We start from the raw sequence: 19,443 nt of genomic DNA, 5'->3' as shown, positions 1-19,443 counted from the left end.
GGTAGCAGCACAACTGACTGCCTTGACTAGTCCCGCTAAACCCTTCATTTAGTCTCGTGAGTGCCAACAATCTTTTCAAAACCTTAAAGGTCTTCTGTACAGTACTCCCGTCCTGTCTGCCCCAGATTTTATCATTGCCTTTCGAGCTGGAAGTTGACGCCAGCGGCGTTGGGGCTGGAGCTGTCCTTCTGCAAGAGGACAACCAAGACACTCTCCCCCCTTCCCCAGCTCTTGAAATGAGATTGTAAAGGAGAAGAAAGAACAGAGCAGGTTGGGGGGGGGGGGGGGGGGTAGAGAACTGAGCCAAACGGGTGATTGATCATCCCGTGAGTTACTTTTCCAGCAAGTGCAATGAGCATCAACTGCAATATACTCCACCACTGAGTAGGAAGTGCTTGCGCTGTTGTTCGCCCCGCAACATTTCAAGGTCTACATGGGATCAAGGTTTTCACTGACCCCCTTGTATTTCTCTCTAGAGTGTATTACCACAACCAACGTCGTATACGCTGGTGTCTCATTGTTCAAGACTACCATCTGGAAATCTGTCACAAAAAGGGATCTGACAATGTTCTTGCTGATGCTTTGTCACGTGCTGTACAGTTGTATATGAAAGTATAGTGCCAAACATATTGTTTGGACGTGTAAGGGTATTGATGTTAGGTGGCATTCAGGGGCAATGTATTTCTTTTGTTCCCCTCCCCCACCCTCCCATTTTTTCAGCTGATTCTACACCTGGGAAGTCTGACGGGGCCTGCTTACCACCACAGGGCCTTCATTAAAAGGGATCCAGCTACAGGCTCCTCGGTCTCTACTTCCCTCATCTCTCGACTCGATGCTCCACATGATCCAGTCTCTGCTCCCTGCTTGCTATTCTGCTCGACTGTTCTTTTGATTTCTGTTGAGACGCCTTTGAGTAGTTTATTTCAGTTGTGGTGGAAGGTGTGGATTATAAGTAAGATTGGGGTACCCTATACACCCCACCACGTAGGTAATCCTTTGTTTAAACACACTAGGATTATTGGTTGGTGCCCCTGTGTAGTTTTGGTAAAATATTTTAGTAGAGAAGATAGTCAGGCCTTTTGTTTGTTGTTTTCCATATGGAAGGGTGTCAGCCAGGCCTAGTTTTGTTACTTTCATTTATTTGGCAAAACCATTTTGAGATTTTTTCAGTTACCTTTTGTATTTCAATAAATTCTGTTAAGCTTTCTTTACATCCACAGTCGATTTCATTGGCTGTCCTGTGTTCCTCCTCCCTAAATTCCCCTAGACCCTCTTAGGGACGTAATAACAGGGAATAACTCTGGAAGCTTTGGCTCCGTGTCCCTCCCCCTTCCCCGGTTCCTGCAATGAGATTATAAAGGAGAAGAAAGAACAGAGCGGGTTGAACTGAGCCAAACGGGTGAGGAGAGGTTAGACGCGCCTATATAGGCAGGTGCGGGTAGTTGGATGTTTGAGGTGTGGACTTGTTCCTGAAGTTATATAACTTCATTTTAAGTGTCTACAGATGACACTTAGTGAGGAATTACTGTGTCCGTGGAAGAAGCTGTAAATATGCTGGAGACAATATTTCAGTATAGAGACGCGGTGCAATTGTGAAATAAGGAAAACAGGAAAAAAAGCAATAAATAAAATAAAAAATAAGAAATCAATGATCACAGGATTTTTTATTCCCATAAATTATTTATTGCATATATTACTGTATGATTCAACATGAACAAAGTGATAAATTAACAAAAAAGCGACACTTCCTTTAAACTTAAAGGTAAGAAAGTACACGCTAAGGTCAGCTAAGATGAGGACAACCTTTTAGTTTATCTAAGTTTTCTGGAGGAAGTTCGTGTCAAGGTGATGAAACTGCAACCTGACTGTGCAGTTTTTTTTACCGTTTGGTTTGCAGATAAATGAAACCACCTATTTCAAAATTTCAAAAAACAGAAAGGTTAACAGGGCACACAAAAGAAAGTTGCAAATAAGCTTAAGACGATTATTTTTGCAGATGACCTAGTGAGGAATTATTATAATGTCTGTGAAATAAGGAGCATCATTGTGGTTTGGTGCCACATTGTCATATTGCTGCAAAAAAAAGCTGTAAATATGCACTATTTAAGTTTGCTGCCACAGCTCATGTGCCACTTTGAAATAAGAAAGATAGAAAAAAAAGCAATAAATAAAATAAAAATTAAGAAATGAAGGAAGCAACAAAGAAATTAAACATGGATCAGCCATGCCACAAAAACTTAGTGGATTAAAAAAAGAGAAAGAAAAACAAAGTCAGCACTGTGGCCTCAGATTTTCCCGTCATGATTTGTACACTGCATATTTCGTGCTTAGACAATAAAATAAAATGACAAAAAACACGACACTTTTCATCAGTAACGTCAAAGAAAAAGAAAAAAAGAAGTGATGGTCTCTTTCATAAAGGAGAAGCTGGTGCAATGATGTGTATCGAACCATTAGTGGACCCTAAAATAACAGTAAGTGGTTTTGCCTGCAGGCTTGTAGCTGTACACTGTATATCTGTAAGTAGTTTGGGTTCCTTCCTTGGAGATTATAGTTATGCAGACAGACTAGTCTTTCAGGATCTCTCTGCATTAAATGCCTGCATTAAAGTCAAGTGGTCTGTCCCTTCAGATAAACCATTAATTGCTGGACTACTGTAAGAACCTTAGAACATATGGATAAAAAGATAATAGTAGTAAAAGAAAAATGCCACAAAAGAAAGGAAAGATTATGTATTATTTATGATATATCAATCACTAAAGCCCCGAATAATTTTCCTTTTCTGTACAGTATCCACACGTGTCTCCATTTATGGCCATCACCTTGGAGTCGCTGAGTCTTCAGCTCGTCCTGGGCTCGCGGCCAGTGGATAGCTCTTAGCTCGAGCTGCACCCTGGACCTTGTTCGTTTTCTGTTGTGATCTTGTAACCAAAACAGCGTACTCCAGCTGACAAGGGAGGAACGAGATGCAGTTTTTGCCTGCTAGCAAAGTGAAGTGAAGTGGTGTACCCCAGAGGCAAACGCTGCTTGTGTGTGTGCAGCCACTGACAATAAAAAAATTAAAAGAAATTAAATATTCCCATCTCCGATCCCGGCTTATAAATAACTGTTCAAGCCGGGAAGTAGGGAAGATCCCACAAAATATGTTACATTAGATGCTGCTCATTCCTAAAACAAAGAGCCTGTTTTTAACTTTAAGCCACAGACACGTATGGAAAGGAGAGACGACTGCACACGCGGTTCATTTGCTGAATGCATAGCTCGTCATTAAAACTAAAAACATGGGTGGGAAAAAGAAAGAAGTAAGAATGTGTTCAGTTAACCACGTTTGGATGACTTGAGTGTGACCAGTCAGATGTTAGGATGACTTGTCTGTCTGCGGGGAGACAGGAGCAGGACAGAGCAGCTTCTGATGACCAATCATAATCTACACCAACAGATAAAGAACAAAATTATTCTTGATATTAGTAGTAATAATAATAATAATAATAACAACATTTTTTTATTTGTAGTTTCACAGAGAAGGAATAAAACCAGAGTTGGTCACTGTAACACTGTTAAACATTCAAAACAACAATAAAACCAAGAAAAAAAAGTAGATTAATAGAAACGATGAAAGCTTTAGAGCTCACAAGAGGAGAGGGTGGATCTAAAAGTTTAGTTGTGGCTGTGGGGGTGGGACTCGATTAAAAAAAATTAATCTAATTAATCAGAGGCTTTGTAATTAATTAATCTCAATTAATCACATTTTAATCTCCTAACAATATTTGACCCAAAAAGCAACATTTAATAATTTAAATGGATTTTAGTAAACGACTGAATCAAATAATAGACACAGACTGTCATGTTTTATGTCTGTCATGTTTTCTGTCATGTCTTCCGTTCTTGAGTTCACAGTCATGGTTTAGTTTCTTCTGGTTCTGTTCTTGTTTTTTTCATAGTCATGGTTAGTGTTTAGTTTTTCTGTTTTCTGTTTCCTGTTTTATTTTGTTAAGTTCTGGATTTCCTGTGTGTGTTACTCCACGTCTTTTTTCCTTTTGATTAGCTCAACAGTTTCACCTTGTCTTGGTGATTTGCTTCACCTGTGTCTCGTCACCCCTCTGTTCCTCGTGTGTATATACCTTCCCCTTTGTTCCCTGTCGCGTCATACTGTTTGTCAGCCTTGTCCAAGTTTCATGCCATAGTTTGTTCACGTTTTCCATGCCATAGTTTTTTCACGTTTGCCATGCAGCAGTTTCATGTTTTTTTCAAGTTTTTTCTTCATAGTTTTTTGGTTAGTGATTTGGTTTTTGGATGTCCTGCCTCAGCAGCGCTTTTGGTTAGCTTTGTCCTTTTGTTAATTAAAAACTTTTTTGCCAACTCCTGCCTTAAGTCCTGCATTTGGGTCCAAAACTCCCAACCCCCACAACCCGTCCTGACACAGACATGAATACTGTAAACTCAAGCTCTTTTAATGTCTGGAAAAATGCATTTAATTGCATTTCAATTCAAAACAGTAGAAAAAGAAAACGGAACAGACCTAAAGTTAAAGTGCCATTTTAAGTACTTTTTCAGAACAGTACTGACTATAAGTAGTTTTTTTTAAATACAATTTGCCTTCCATCAGTCCTAGCAACATGCTTTCATCCGATTCCTCCATTTTGGTAGCCGTTAGCCGAGCTCTGACGTGTGCATCAGTGTAATCGGTGTACCAGGATATTGTGCAATGACAAAAGTTCTGCGTTGTTTGGAATGCAAACTGCCATTAAATGTGTTAATTTTTTTTGTAATTAATTAATCGCAACTAACGCGTTAAAGTCCCACCCCTAAATATAAAACAATAAAATTCATATCAAGCCTTTTGTCCTTTTTAAAAATGTTTTAAAAAACACAGTGTTGCTGTTCTAAATTCACTGTGTTTTTCTGAGAAGTTTCCAGTTCCAAAATGGCACCGATACATTTCTAAATATGATTAATGTCCCACATACTTGTACGCATCGCAGCATAGACTCACATTTTATCATCATATTAAAGATTAAAATTTAATAAAAATAAAAGGAGAACCCTTTTATTCTAATCTTCATCTGTGTAGATTTTTTTTTTTTTGCTATTACTTTAACTTCACATTAATATAATAACATTACAAGCTCACCTTCTGCTGACTATCTGGGTTAAACTTCGGTGGATTTTCCGATTATAATGTCATCATCCTGCAAAGCAAGACAACAAATATTATATTAGGAACATTTGAACTGTCGTTAGAGAAATGACAGGTGATCCAGTGTCTTCTTCAGCTCATACAGTGATTTGCTTTGCCCCACGTGTACCTGAGAATTAGCCAGATGTGGAGGCTTGGGGGCGACACCTGGCTTCTTGCTGCTGACTGCAGGTGAGCCGTTTCTCCTCAGGCTGGGGGTCCGGCAGATCGGCGAGTGCACCGCTGAAGTCTGCGATTCAAACGGGGAGTCGTCCACTACCTCTCCGCTAACGGCGGACAGGCAGCTGCGTTCTGAGCCGCCGAACAGATTCATGCACTCGGACGACTCAGAGCCGTCCACTAGAGTAGAGACAAATCAGTTTCATTACAGCATCAAATAAATACATAGATACTTTAATGACACTGTGTCATTAAAGCCACAAGATGGCACCAAACTAATTCAAATGTCCTAATGCACTGATCAGCCACAACATTAAAAAATGTTCTGCTGGGAAACCTTTGGACCTGACGTTTGTGTTGCATTAAGAAGCTAACAGAAAACAGACCTGTCTGTTTTGAGACAAACTGAAACTAAATCCTGATCTGGGTTTCTTTCTGGAAAACATTTTGTCACTGATCAAAGGAACTTCTTCATTTTTGAACTGGGGACATCTGTCAGTGATGCCCACCTGAAATTCACATGTCTAGGGTCTGTAACGATCAGAAACCTGTAATTGGGGCAATCTGATCAGATCCCGTTGTCTTCCATCAGTGAATGGTACTCTAATAATGAGACTCAAGGTGTTGTTACTTTATTGGCAAATTATATCTAAATCCAGCTGCTCTGTTTAGAGAATAAGGAGGTTTTCCAACTTTCCAATTTTCCAAAAACCCAACAAGCCCAGTTGCTTTTGTTTCAGCGTTCACAGACATAAATATTGAACCAAAGCCTGAAAGTAAACTCACTCAGAGGACAGTGAGTTTTCCACTGTTCGCAGTGCCGATGAAGATGATGCCGATGAAGATGGTGATTGTTGAGGTCATTGTCGGCCGCCGCCTCCGGGGAGGAGCAGACGGCTGGATTGGAGTCCGCCCCCTGTGACTGGTTCCCAGGATAACCAGCAGGGGGCAGCGAGCCACGGCCGGACGAGGAAGACGATTGGCTGAGGGTGGTGGAGGCGGTGCTGCCGGAGCCGATGGAGTGGGGTCGGGGATATTCTAAGCCCCTGTGTGAACAACACGCCACAGGGACTGACGACACACATAGATATGTCATCAATAAGAAAATAATGCAATTAGTTTGTTAGCTTGAGTTGTTTTGGTAAAAGTTAGACCAAAATGTAAAGAGGCCTCATTTAGATAGGGACCAGATTTCATGGCAAACCAGTGGGCTACTTGTTGGGACGTTCAACGTTCACTCATCCACTCATCCGATCTCGCCATCCCGACAGCCATGCTGCTACATTATTTTCTAAATAAGCTTAAGCTACCGGAAAAGTTTCAAAAGTTGGTCAAAAGTTAAAGCAGGATTTACGTGACTCTTTCATTGATGGCTTCAGCATTTGAGCTTGTTTTTAAAAGAGATCATTTGGTTAAACTTGTGTTTGCAGATCGTTACAACACAGTTTAAAACAATTAATCTGACAATAAAACAAATATTAATTAATACAAATGATATCACTGTGAAAAAAGTGTGAAAATAATACCCAGACTGACTCCTGACCGGTCACAGGACATCTCGCTGCACCGTGACACACACTAATATCTGTAGATTTGATCACGGATGCATGAATTATGCATGACTTTTAATGTTGTGTGTGCAGCTCCTTACTTCTCCCGGGCTGGGTGCAGCTGACGGCACGGTCACAAATCGCGGCGTCGCTGTGTTGAATATCCATGAAAGGTTTACGGCCCATTCCCATGAACACCCTCTCCTGCAGACGCAGCTCTGGAACATATTCACCATGTGTTTTTTTTTAAACCTGTAAAGCACTTTTACGAACCGTACTCTGGATTTTAAAAAGGTTTGTTGATTATTTACCAACCTCTGCTGTGAGCAGCCTGATCCCACAGTATCCTCTCCAGGTCTGTGGTCCAGGCTTTCTTTACTTCCATGCTGGAAGCTCTCAGGGTGTAGGTGTCCTCACTTTTCCTCCTGCGGAACCAGATCTCAAAGCACAGACCACTGACAGGAGAGTTATGGGTCATTCCAATGTCGCTTGTCTGGGAGAGAGAAAACACAAAGACTGAATATATCTATATATATTCATACAAAGACAGGCGATGGATTTCTTTGTTTCAGCTTCACTGAGAAACTGTGGACTATTTGACTTTGTGCAGACCTTGAATGACTGCTTGTAGACGTAAACATCATTTCCGACGGAAGTCCTCTTGGTCTTGCTGAAGAGAATCAGATCTTCAAACAGGAAGATGCGGCGCACACATTTCTTCTTTCTAAAGAAAACTGTGAATTCATCCTGGCGAATGAGCTGACCCTGCTCTTTTAGGTTCACCTTACAGAGACGGAGAGAGAACAGCAGAGCAGAAAAGGCGCGTATTTATCGACAATGATTCAAGTTTACATGACTTACCAATTTAATAACAGCAGACAAAACATCTTACATCACAGTCCTGGATGGCGTCCATGGTGAGTAAATCGTTGCCGTGACGCATCTGAAACCGAACCAGGTCTGCAGCAGCCTGGATCTCCGCTCTCTCTCGCTCTCTCTCGCCGCTCGTCAGATCGGGCACGTACACAGACGGGGCACACACACTTTCTCCACACACACTAGACGAGAACAGTGGGTCCTGGGCCGTCTCCTTTGGCCTGTACGAGCCGGCCAGGGCCAGCATGTCCTGCAGGAGGAGGCTGTACTTGCTGATCCTCTGGATGGGCCTCAGCAGGTAGGATGAAAGGTCCATCATGTCCCCGAGCTCCTGCTGCTTCTTCTGTGGACATCAAACAGTGGTGAAAAACCAATAAAAGAAATAAAACTTTAAGGGTAAGATGTGCAAGTAAGAGATCAGGACTGGTGCACAAATAAGTGTGCACAAATCTGATGTTTTGATGACTAGAAATCAAATTTAATTTAAATTTACTGTATGTCAGACGCTGTGCTATAATCTCATTTTATAGGGGATATTAAGCTTGTGTAAAGTAATCACAAAATTAATAAAACATGCTTTATAATGGCTCATTAGTTTTAGTTTAAAGAAAGACAAGACACATTTAAACTGACCTTGAAGATGTCATGGCGACGGTGTAGGATCAGAGCATCCGACTGAGGTTTGTTCTTACTGTACAACGCGTACAGGCCAAAACTGTCACTCTGTGCAAAGACATGAGCCAAAGCTTTAGATTGTTGAGAATTTAAAAACCTTACGTAGAAAAACACAAGCGCACCGACTTCAGCTATTACTCACGTGTCTTAGAAAGCAGCGCGCGACCATGGCGGGCTCCCTCTGGCAGGCCTCCAGCTCCGGCAGGAAATAGTGGCTGTGGAAGTCGTAAAGCTTCTCCAGGTTGCCGAAGATGACCCCTCGCTTGCCCCTGAGGTCCTGGGGGATGTCCAGTCTGTCCATCAGGGGGAGGTAGTGGGTGAGGATGTAGCCCAGTGAGCGGACGTACTCCCTCTCCGTGAACACCAGCTCCTCCATCACGCGCTGCAGCCTCCTGGAGACACACGGGTGAACGTGCAGAACTTGATGAGTGACACTTCAGTATATTAATTCATGTATATTCATGTAAATGGCTATTTCTAATTTATAGAAAACACTTCTTCTAGTATGAGGTTTTCATTTGCTGCACGGCACATTATTCTTGTTTCGCCAGAACTATATTTGAACTTCGATTAATTAGATGTGTGTAAACTATTTGCCAAATACAGCAAGCCATGGGTGAAATGACACTTAGATTAACACATTTTTTAAGTACTTATTGCTCTAAATGTGAAATAAAAACATTCAGCACATACAACTTACATATACAACATACAGATTTACATTATTGTTGATTTTCCATCACATTTCAGTGGACGAGATGGAGATACTCTGTCGTTTTATGCTCTGCATGCATTGTGATGAGAAAGAAACAGGAATGGATGAATTACAGTAACAGGACACTGAGCACAGATGAATAAAATTAATTCCCACAGTTCCTCTGCTGTGACTTAGATTTATTAAAGATTTATTTCACTGGTCATTAATTTTCCAGTGGGATATACAGTATTAATGTCTTTAATAGGGGTCTGAGTTCAGTAAGCCTGTTTGGTAATTTCATCCATGATGCAAAAATCAAAAAACAATACCTGTAGCTCTTCATTGTCAGCTTAGAGACAGAAAATAGTGCACGAGATCTCATTAAGACTCACATGATTAGTAAAATTAAAGCCATATAATTAAATATCACATTGCATACAATAAGATAATTCAGATCTTTTGTCATTAGCTAACTTACAGGGCGTTGCTGGCACTCTCCTGTGGACTCGCCAAATAAAAGGTGCCCTCATATCTGCCATTGGGCAGGCTGGAGTGTTTGCAGGACACGCTTCCATTACCCCCCGCAGCGCCCTGTTCGCTCATACAGGAGTCGTCCGAGCAGAAGCTCCCGTGGCGGGAGAGCTGAAACTTCTGGGCCTCCTGTAGGATTCGACACGACGGCTGGCCGTGGTGGGAGCACGACGACGGGGGCCGGACCTGCTGCTCCGGGGGAGTGGACGGCCCGGCCGTTGCGACTCCAGTGGCGCACGAGTCCTGGCTGACTGACCTCGCTCTGAGACCTCGTCCCCATGGAAACCACTGGCAGCCGACGGTGTGGGACTGCGACAGAGCAGCAGCGTCCCGCTCGCTCCTCGCTCTGCTCGTCTGTCTCCTCCTTGTCTCTCTTTCTGCTCTCCTTGCTGACCTGTTTGAAAATGACACAAAGGATATTTCAAGAAAGATAAAGCAGATCAAGATCTTTTAACCTTTTCAACTTTCTTAACCTCACAAACTTTGCAAACTTTTCTGAAACACCAGGATTTGTGTGACTGGGATGCTGTTACATTTTTACAGAGTCTGGCTAAACCATAGAGAATATAAAGACTATAACCAACAAAAATATCAGCATCATCTTCAAAAGTCAGTCTGCTGCTTTCTAACAGCAATGTTTCAGAGCTCAACTGTCCTATGTAGGACAAATGAAGAACCAATAAATAAGCTTCTACTACCTGTGAGGTGATTCTTGAACGGCCTTTGACACCTGACTTGTCCCAGTGTCACTGAGTTCCTCCGGTTTGATGATGATGTTGCAGCAGGCTACGGTCGTTGATATCGGGCTGTTGCTGCCCAGCATCGGCCTCCTCTTCTCTAAATCCACCGCTCCCGACACGATACCCTCCCACTGCGGGTGTCGGGGCCCGGGGGTCGATTGCACAACCAGACTCTGGCGGCCGGGAGATACCGTCTGAACATTTGTGCTCACCACATCCACAAAATGACCTTCGCACCAGCTGCTGGGGTCCGGTTGCTGGCGGTAAACCTCAGCCACATCCTGCATCCTCTCCTGAAGCTGCTGCCGGGCTTCCTGACATCGCAGCCAGGCTACGTTCCAGACTCGCATCCCCCGAGAGCCCCGCAGGGAACTGGCCTGGGCCTTCACCTCCTGGAATTTCTCGGGGCCGAAATGGTGGAACCGGTCTTCGAAAGCGTGGAGGATGGAGCTGTCAGCGTGTGACGTGTGCGAAACACTGGAGGTGGTCGGGCCTGAGTCATGCGGCGCGTGGATATCAGACCGACAATGGGATGTGGAGTCCAGGCTGGAGTCTTGCAGTGACTGGGTGTTTGTTGGATTGACCTGTGAGGCACGTTCATGGTCTCGTGTTGTGCGGATTCCAGATTGACTCTGGTCCAGGTAGTCAATGCATTCACTGGCCAGAGCTGTAGCCTGTTTGTGAGAGAGAGGTTCATTCACGGTAAAAGTAAAAAGTAAAAGGGCTTCAACTTCAGGCAAATGTTAATCATGCTACTCGATGTCTAGATGTCTGTTTTCCTGAAAACTTGATTTATATTATGTGCTTTGTGTCAGTGGATTTGTAATATGTACATAAAAAAGAAAGGATATATTCAGGATATATATCTATAAACTGTTGCCCATAACGTTGAAATAATTTAGTTTTCAGACACATTCATCTTTTTTATTTCTGTCCTCCTTCCTTCCCCTAAAAAAATATTTTAAAAATGCCTTACAAGTGAATATATTATAGTTTCTGCAGACATCTTTGTCAAAACACTTGTAGAAGAATAAAATACAAGAAAAAAAACTTGAGTGGAGATAGCAACAAATTAAACAAACCACTGTCTGTGTGCGTTTGTATCTCACATCATGTCAAATATTCTTGTAGAGTACAAAGTGCATACTGAACACCTGAATTGCACAAACCTGCTCACAAAAGTCACACACGTTGACCATGATCTGGAGCTCTCTGCCGCATGCCTCCGCCCTGCACAGGAAGTCCTCCAGGCCCGACTTGAAGTTGCAGATCCGAGCCCTGAACGCCTCTGTCTCTGGGTAGGACAGCCCGCTCTGCTGGAGGCGCTCTGCCTCTGACACTAACGACATGGCGTGGTGCCTTCGGTCCTGGAGGAGGAGGAGGAGGAGGAGGAGGAGGAGGAGGAGGAGGAGGAGGAGGAGGAGGAGGACGAGGAGAGGGAGGAGAGAGAGTCAGACGGTTTGCTAGACTGACCAGCATAAATACTGACAGAATGACAGCCAGTTAGACTCACATTAGCTTCAATCAGGAAACCAGTGAAGCTGTTGAGGATCTGCTCCATTCTGTCTCCAGAGTCCTCGACCGATTCGGTCTCCAGCAACTGGCACTCACCTTCTTCATTAAACCACTGCTGGATCTGCACACAGGCAAGATGCAGATTAATAACGTGCTTGGTAATTTGCTTAAGGATATGGCTCACACGTCTTGATTATTTTCCTTTATTTTCTTCATGTATATTGCCCTATTACGGGACATTTTAAATACAGTCTCCGACTATGACTTCTGTTGCTGGTCTCATGGTTTTTTGTGTTTATTTTTTCTTGACCGTGTATGCTTGCGGAAAGAAAGGCCGCTACCAGAATGTAAACAGTTTAAATTTGCCCTATTCTCTAGTAGAAATGCACAAGAATGACCCAAAATGTCAGCAGATTTTCACACAAGTCCTGAAAGTAGACAAAGAGAACCCAATCAAACAAATAAAATAGAAATATTACATTTCAATATCCAAATAATGAATCCTTTGTACATATCCGTGAGTTGCAAGGGTAAGTGAACCTTTGTTTTCTGTATCTGGTGTGACCCCTTGTACAGCAATAACAGCAATTTACAGTTTCCGCTGACTGCTGACTCTTTGCTGAGTCATTTTTATGCAAAAATGTACAGAATTCTGAAGGTTGCAAAGACTTTTAAGCAGCACAGTATACCTGAGGTAGGCTTTTATCAAACACAAGACTCGAGTCTAACAAGAACAAACCAACGCTGACTAACAAACCAAGACAATAAAATATAGGAAGACAAAAGAAACCTTATATAAGCCATCAAGTCTTCCTGAGATTACTGCGTACTCCATCAGCTAAATCATCACTGATCATCAGTCAGTATAGCGTACCTGTGTGAAGTGTCCCTCCATCTCTCTGATCTGCAGCAGGTACTCCAGGTGCTCCAGAGACATGTTGGACCTCTGAACAAGGACGTGAGCCTGCTCTTCTACATGGTTGTACAAACTGGTCACAGAGTCCACAGCGTCGCTGAACGAAGGAGAAATAAAGGTCAAACTAATAACTGCAATTAGAAATTCACTCCTTTAAAGACAAGGTCTCAGTCTCTATCTGACTAAAAAGAAGTTTCCAGTTCGGCCTCTTTTAGAGTACTGCCAGACATAGACGCTGTAACTCGTGCCACCCAAACGCTAGTCGGCGCTTTGTCTTTGACATTCAACAACGGCGACTGAAACTTTCGCTGAATTTCGCTGAAGACAAGTCCTACAAATGTTTGTACCTCCGCACGCCTCAGTTAACCTTTTCTTGATGTGTTCCATCTTTATTGATCCAAAATAATCAATTCGAAAATTGCAGAGATGGAGAAGCAGATGGAAATACTAAAACGAAAACCCACTGCTACCAAGCAGACCAATCACAGGTCTTGTGGCCTGCGTCGCCGCGGTGTGGAGGTACATGGTGCTAGGAGTCTGCACTGTCGCCGTACTTTCTAGGTCAATTTCATCCAGAAGTCTAAACTGCCTATTACTCCAACTAGAATAAAATACTTGGTGTACCTCATACAATTGTTTTTCTTTCACAACTTCTATACAAAGTAAAATGCGATGCTGTTTTGGCATTCTGGCTAAAATAAATATTGCAATTTGTTCTTCTATTATCATTAATCTTGTATAAGTAGATTAGTTAATTGTGTAGTATTAGACTATAGGCCGGCAACTTTACATGTAAATATGCTGCTGCATTTGAGAGGAGGATATCTTGTCTTTACCTGAGGTCCTCGCAGTGGGGGTATTTGAGGTCACTCTCCTTCCTCAGCCTAGCCAGGATGGCCCCGCCCTCTCTCTGCAGGCTAACCAATCGGCCATCCTCCAGAACGTCTCTCATGAGAGTCCTCTGGTCCATCATGCACTGCTGCACAGTCTGTTAGACAAACACCATTTAAAAAACTATATGTATATATAATTTAGTAGTACTCTAGCTTCTATTTTTTGACAGTGCTCATAAAAGCCTTTATACACACTATATTATCAGTAAAGACAAAGTCAGCTTTCAAGGTTTGAATAGCAAAGGAGAAATCAGCCAAAGCAGAGCGTTAAGGTACCTGCATAGTATCTGTCCTCTGGGGCTCCTCCAACATACTGATGGCTCTCAGCAGCAGGCTGGAGGCCTCGTGAAGATCACAGACAAACGGGAAGAGCTTCTACAGAACAGGAGATGTGTGAATCGGGAGCAGCAAAGAAACTATTGCTGAGACGAGAGACAGAAACAGAAACGGGAGACCTCACCTGGTGCAGCTCCATCCAGTCACAGTGGCTGTGAGACCGTGTTCCATCCAGGCGGGAGCTCAGCTGACTCACCTCCACCAGCTTCAGCAAGGCTTTCATCGAGGTTATCACGTCACTCTGAGTCAAGATGGCAAACGTTTAATCAACCGATGGATCAGATTGTCATCACTCAGCACACAGCCCTCAGTGTACGGATCGCTTTGACTCGACACAGGAAAGCACTGCCATACACCGATCGTGCATAACATTATGACCACCTTCCTAGTATTGTGTAGGTCTCCCTTGTGCCTCCAAAACAGTTGTGACTCATCAGAGAATGGACATGGGACCTTCTGAGGGTGTCCTGTGGTGTCTGGCAACAGAATGTTGTTAGTGGGGGCCTTTGAGGGGAGGGACCTCTGTGGATCATCCCACAGATACTTGATCAGTTTGGGATCTAGTGAATTTGGAGGCCAGGTCAACACCTTGTGCTGTTCTTCATGTTTTTTTAGTTGTTCCTAAAGCGTTTTTGTGTGTGTGCCTGTGTCAGGCTGCATCCTGCTGGGGATGGCTGCTGCCATCAAGGAGTGTCATTGCTATGGGGTGGGGGTGTCTGGTCTTGTCTAGGTGGGTGGTACATGTCTAAGTAACATCCACATGAATGAATGCCAGGTCCAAAAGATTCCCAGCAGAACATTGAATTGTCACAATATGGTCAATGTTATTTACCTCTCCTGTCAGTGGTTTTCATATAAAACCAAACACGTGTCTGTCATTTAATAAAGAGTGAAAAAGCTGACCTGTATCCCAGGACACCTTTCTGGCCGGAGGTTGTTCTCTTTGTCCACCAGCAATACCAAACTGTTCACTGCCTGGGGATACCGCTCCTGTAACCGTTGGCAACACTTCACAAATCCATACTCATACGCACACATCCTGACTTTAATTTACACCTTATTATTGATTATGCCATAAAAAAATCACACATAATTCATATATATCACATAATTAAATAATGAAGTAAATGCTTCGTACCATTAAAAACAAATGAATGAAGGTAAATGTCTTATGCTACATTACAATTAACTCTTTGATAAACCAGAGGACACCTGGATACACGGTTCATGTTGATATATTATTGTGGATTTGGCATGTTGTTCAGAATTCATTTTCCAAAAGCAGCAGCACTCTGGCCAGGCATTAACACACAAACTGCACTTAGCTCTTATGAACTGTTTTTAGCCATCATGCTAGCAGCTTGGTTGCTTTTTACCTGAAGACTCATCAAAGCCTTATAGAGCTGTGGTTGAGGAATCGTCTTCCGAGCATCAAAAATGAGCGTCATCCCAGGTTCTCTGATTTCTTTTCTGGATTATAAAAATGAACATTCATATTAGTGCATATCAGTGGCCATGATAAAAAAAAAAGAGACGATCACAGAAATGGAAACAAAAAAAAAATTGTTGAGTTGTTTGTTCCTTACCTGATTATGGAGTAGAAGTAGAGGAACATCTGGAAGAGCTCATGGCTTGTGATGGTTGGTATCCATCCCTGGTGGTCTCCATAGAGCTCTACTATTGCCCTGCCGGTCCTGTCTCTACTGCCTGGAAGGGGACAGAGAAACAAGTGTAAACCAGTTCTCTGCTCACGTTCTCTGTCACTCTTGGCAAGGAGACTGACGCTATACTAACTGATATATGTACACAAAATAAGATCATGCAGCTCCCCAGAGCAAACTGAAGCATTAAATAGACATGTTTATATAGATGTCCTCTCGTTTCCAAGAGGAAGAGGAGTCAGACTTGCATTTATTTTGTCATTTTAAGGAAGTAGCATTACTTTTTGATTAAATATGTAAATGATATCCCTGTTTACGATTCATAATTTTAATAGTCGTCCCCAAACAATAGTGTCTGATGATTTCAGACATGATGTAGAATGAAAATACTTGAATAACATCATCATTATAACTGGGACAATAAACATATTTAAAGCTGCAAAGACATATTAACCTTAGAACATTTCAAAATGTTAATAGGTATGTAAACTCCTACTTTAATTTGTTTTCTGTTTATTATTTACTTCTTAATTTGTATGATTGAACAATAACTCCATATTGTAGTGTGTGTGTTAAACGTATATGTACGTACATACAGTACATGATTAAGTTATATGTAGTGGTGTGTATACAGTTCACTGTGTAGTTTATATGTACTGTATATGAAAGAATGGATGAGCTGACTTTGTTTGTGAATACCAATTCCCCTTTGGTTCTACTACAGGCGTTTTTATTTGTTAATTTCTTTTCTTTTCCTCATGTGTATGACTTTTGACCTGATACAATAACATTAAAGAAGCTTTTTATGCACATATTTTCTGCATCTCAAACTAAAATACCTGTGAGAGATGCCACTCCCAGATAGATGGGGTGGGCTTTGGGGTCTGGGGATCCCAGCGGGAGGTGGTCGGGTCTGGGACGAGTGGAAGCATTCGGGGAGACTTTGTGTGTCTCTGCTGCTGCACGCTGATCCGTCTGTGAGCGCTTCTCTGTTTGATGGCAACTTCTACCGATTATAGAGACACCATCTGCAGAAAACGATTTTTCATTTTGTTATGACGGTGCTGACTGATCAAAATCTGACCCTAGAGAAGCTAAAGACAACAAGAAAAAATGTTGTGAGATCATGAGACAAAAATGCCATAATTGTGTACCTGAAACAGCCAGCTTCCTCCTGTTGGTTTTAGGTGAAACCAGTCGAAAGGCTGTGCTATTTTTACATTTAACCACGTGTAGCTGGGGAATCTCTGCACAGGAGTCAGTATTTTCTCTTCTCCTGACATTTTGACCCTCAACGATAACCACCGCACACTTCTCTGAGGTGTCCACCACGGCTGTGGAGAGGGATGAGCATCTTCCGTCTGTCACACAGTCGCGTCTGTTTTGTGGTGTCGAGTGAGACTTTTGAGACGTCCCTGCGGAAGTGCTTTTTTCTCTGGGCTTGAGAGTCATGTGCATGCCAGATATTTCACTTGAAGTAAAGGGTATTCCAAGATGTTCATCTGACAGATTAGGACCATTTAAGTTTGATGGTGCTCTTGCAGTGCTTATCCTTGTTTCTTCTGCTGAATTTGTTCCATTCACATTTTGTAAATGGCCATAAGATTTGGAAGAGTGTGCACCCTGTGGTTCTCTGAACAGCGCAGTGGTCCTTTCATTTGTCTGCTCTGGTAGCCCAACAAATGGTAAAGCATTCATCCCCCTGTACTCCATACAGGGGGCAGTGTTTGTATCTCCTGGTTTCCAATATGGAACAGCGTTCTTTTCTCCTGATTCCTCACAGATGAGTTTACTGACAGAGGAGGGAGATCGGTTTTGGACCCCTGGGACGCACCACATGTCTTGAACACTACACCACGGATCCCTTGTTTCAGTGTCCGGTAGCCCGTGTGTGTCATCACACTGCGAGACATCGGCGTCCTCCTCCACCACAGCTAACATGTTCCCCCTCTCCTTCTCCGGTCCAAAGGTGACAGGGTTTTGTATCGCAGCCTGATAGGAGTCCCTGTATCGACATCTCAGCTCTTGAGCTCTGGTAACCTTTCCGCCCTGTCTCCTCTTCATGCATGGCGTACAAGGTTTCTCTGAGAATCGGACGGTGCGGATACACTGAGGGGCTTCCGGGCAGCTAGAGTGACTTGGTTGGGAATGGTGGTGAGAGGGTGGATGAGTTTCTGCAGACATGCTGGGCCTTGAGGACACAGTCGCCCCAGACCTAGAATGGCTTTGTGTTGGTGGATCTGTAGGTAACCCCATGTGTGCTTGTGGCTGTTGTGCGTGATGTGGGATCTGTGCTCCTGCTTGTCTTTCTGCTGGCCTGTGTGACTCCACTTGAGCATGCTCCTGCATTTGTGCTTGCCTCTGCGGATATCTTTGCATTTGTGCTTCACCGTGTGAGTTTGGCTGGATTTGCACTTCTGACTTCTCTTGGTCTTCTGCAAGTGACCGAGTTCTACCAAAAAGCATAGCGGCCTGCAGCGCGTCAATATAGTCCCCCTCTGCGACAACGTGTGGCGCACTCTTGCTCGTCTCTTGCAGCTTTGTATCTCTGAGTTTATCTTGCTGTTTATTTTCAGGAACGATCACAGTCTTAGCCTTACGTTTGCATATATCATCACTTTCAGGGGTGCATGTATCTGAAACAGCTCTTGTTTTGGGATTTGTCCCAGTAAAGCGGCTGTCCCATGTATTAGGGGACACCCAGCCTATAGGCTTCGGCTCTGCTTCAGCCTCCTTGACTTTGACTAGCCTGGATGAAGAAGCAGCGCTAGTATCCACCAAGCAAAGTGATACAGCGATGCCGTGCTTCGCTTGACATATTCTGGTCTCCACGGAGAAGGCAGACGGATGTGAGGAAGACGCTAAAATAGTCACCGGATACTGTTTTGGGGCAGATTCCTTTGAGGGAGAAAGAGGAAATGATTTATCAGATGAAGAATTCTCTGGAAAATCAGGAAGAGGTGGAGGAGAAGGAAGCTGAGGTGATAGAGGAGGATATGAAGGAGGAGCTGAGGCCATACTCCTCCCAGCGCTCCCTTCCGCGTCCACAAAATCAGGCACGGCCACCCGTTCCCATGGCAACCTCACCACGCCTCGCTCAGTGGCGAGCAGGCATCGGCTGAGAGGCGTTCCATGGCGTCCGCGGTTGAGCTCGTCTAACCAGTCACAGCTGAAGATACAAGGATAGGAGGTCTCTGGGACCGGGGTCTCCTCGACTACTTCCCCTCTAAACCCCTCTTGCTCCAAGAGGCTGCAGACCACGATGCGAGCGCACTGGTGACAGAATGGCACCACCTGGAGATAAAAGTCACCAGGCTGAAGTAGCAGTGGGTTGATGGGAGCGAGGTGGACGACAACTTGGTCACGTAAACACAGAGGCCAGCCCTCGCAGAGGAAAAGTACATCAGAGTACTGGGCCTAAAGGGAACAAGGTCATGGATAATATTACATTTCAATAGAAATCAATGTACTGCGTATGACGATACTATTGAGGACCAGACACTGACTTACACATGCAGCCTGCTGCACGGTGTCTAAGATATGCTTCGCCGGGACCAGAAAGTCCAGAAAGCACCGCAGGGCGTCTCCCTGAAAATAGCCGTCGATGATCTGGAAGAGCTGGCTGAGAAGAGTCGGTGCAGTGGCTTCGAAGGGCGGGTACAGAACTGACAGAAGGTTCTGGATCGAGCCCTCCAAA

General features: G+C 43.6%; 1 protein-coding gene across 1 annotated transcript; it reads right to left on the bottom strand.

Moving 5' to 3' along the window:
- Positions 1-1,714: 1,714 nt before the first annotated feature.
- On the bottom strand, positions 1,715-19,182 carry LOC311493770 (uncharacterized protein; the record flags this gene model as incomplete). The annotated part of the gene is made up of 25 exons (XM_084552550.1): positions 1,715-3,427; positions 5,132-5,189; positions 5,307-5,536; positions 6,143-6,427; positions 7,008-7,124; positions 7,222-7,399; positions 7,519-7,689; positions 7,799-8,125; positions 8,416-8,505; positions 8,600-8,849; positions 9,633-10,079; positions 10,384-11,099; positions 11,595-11,792; positions 11,939-12,061; positions 12,815-12,953; positions 13,693-13,844; positions 14,026-14,124; positions 14,210-14,326; positions 14,989-15,075; positions 15,462-15,555; positions 15,672-15,874; positions 16,586-16,752; positions 16,901-17,080; positions 17,369-19,040; positions 19,159-19,182. The coding sequence occupies 24 exons, from the start codon at positions 19,180-19,182 to the stop codon at positions 5,151-5,153; spliced, it is 6,105 nt and encodes a 2,034-aa protein (XP_084408676.1). The 3' UTR covers positions 1,715-3,427; positions 5,132-5,150.
- Positions 19,183-19,443: the final 261 nt, after the last annotated feature.

The sequence above is a fragment of the Chelon labrosus genome, assembly GCF_963514085.1.
Source record: "Chelon labrosus genome assembly, chromosome: 10".
Taxonomy (NCBI): Eukaryota; Metazoa; Chordata; class Actinopteri; order Mugiliformes; family Mugilidae; genus Chelon; species Chelon labrosus.
Note: the sequence above shows the minus strand (reverse complement) of the source record. Positions and strands in the feature narration are given on the sequence as shown.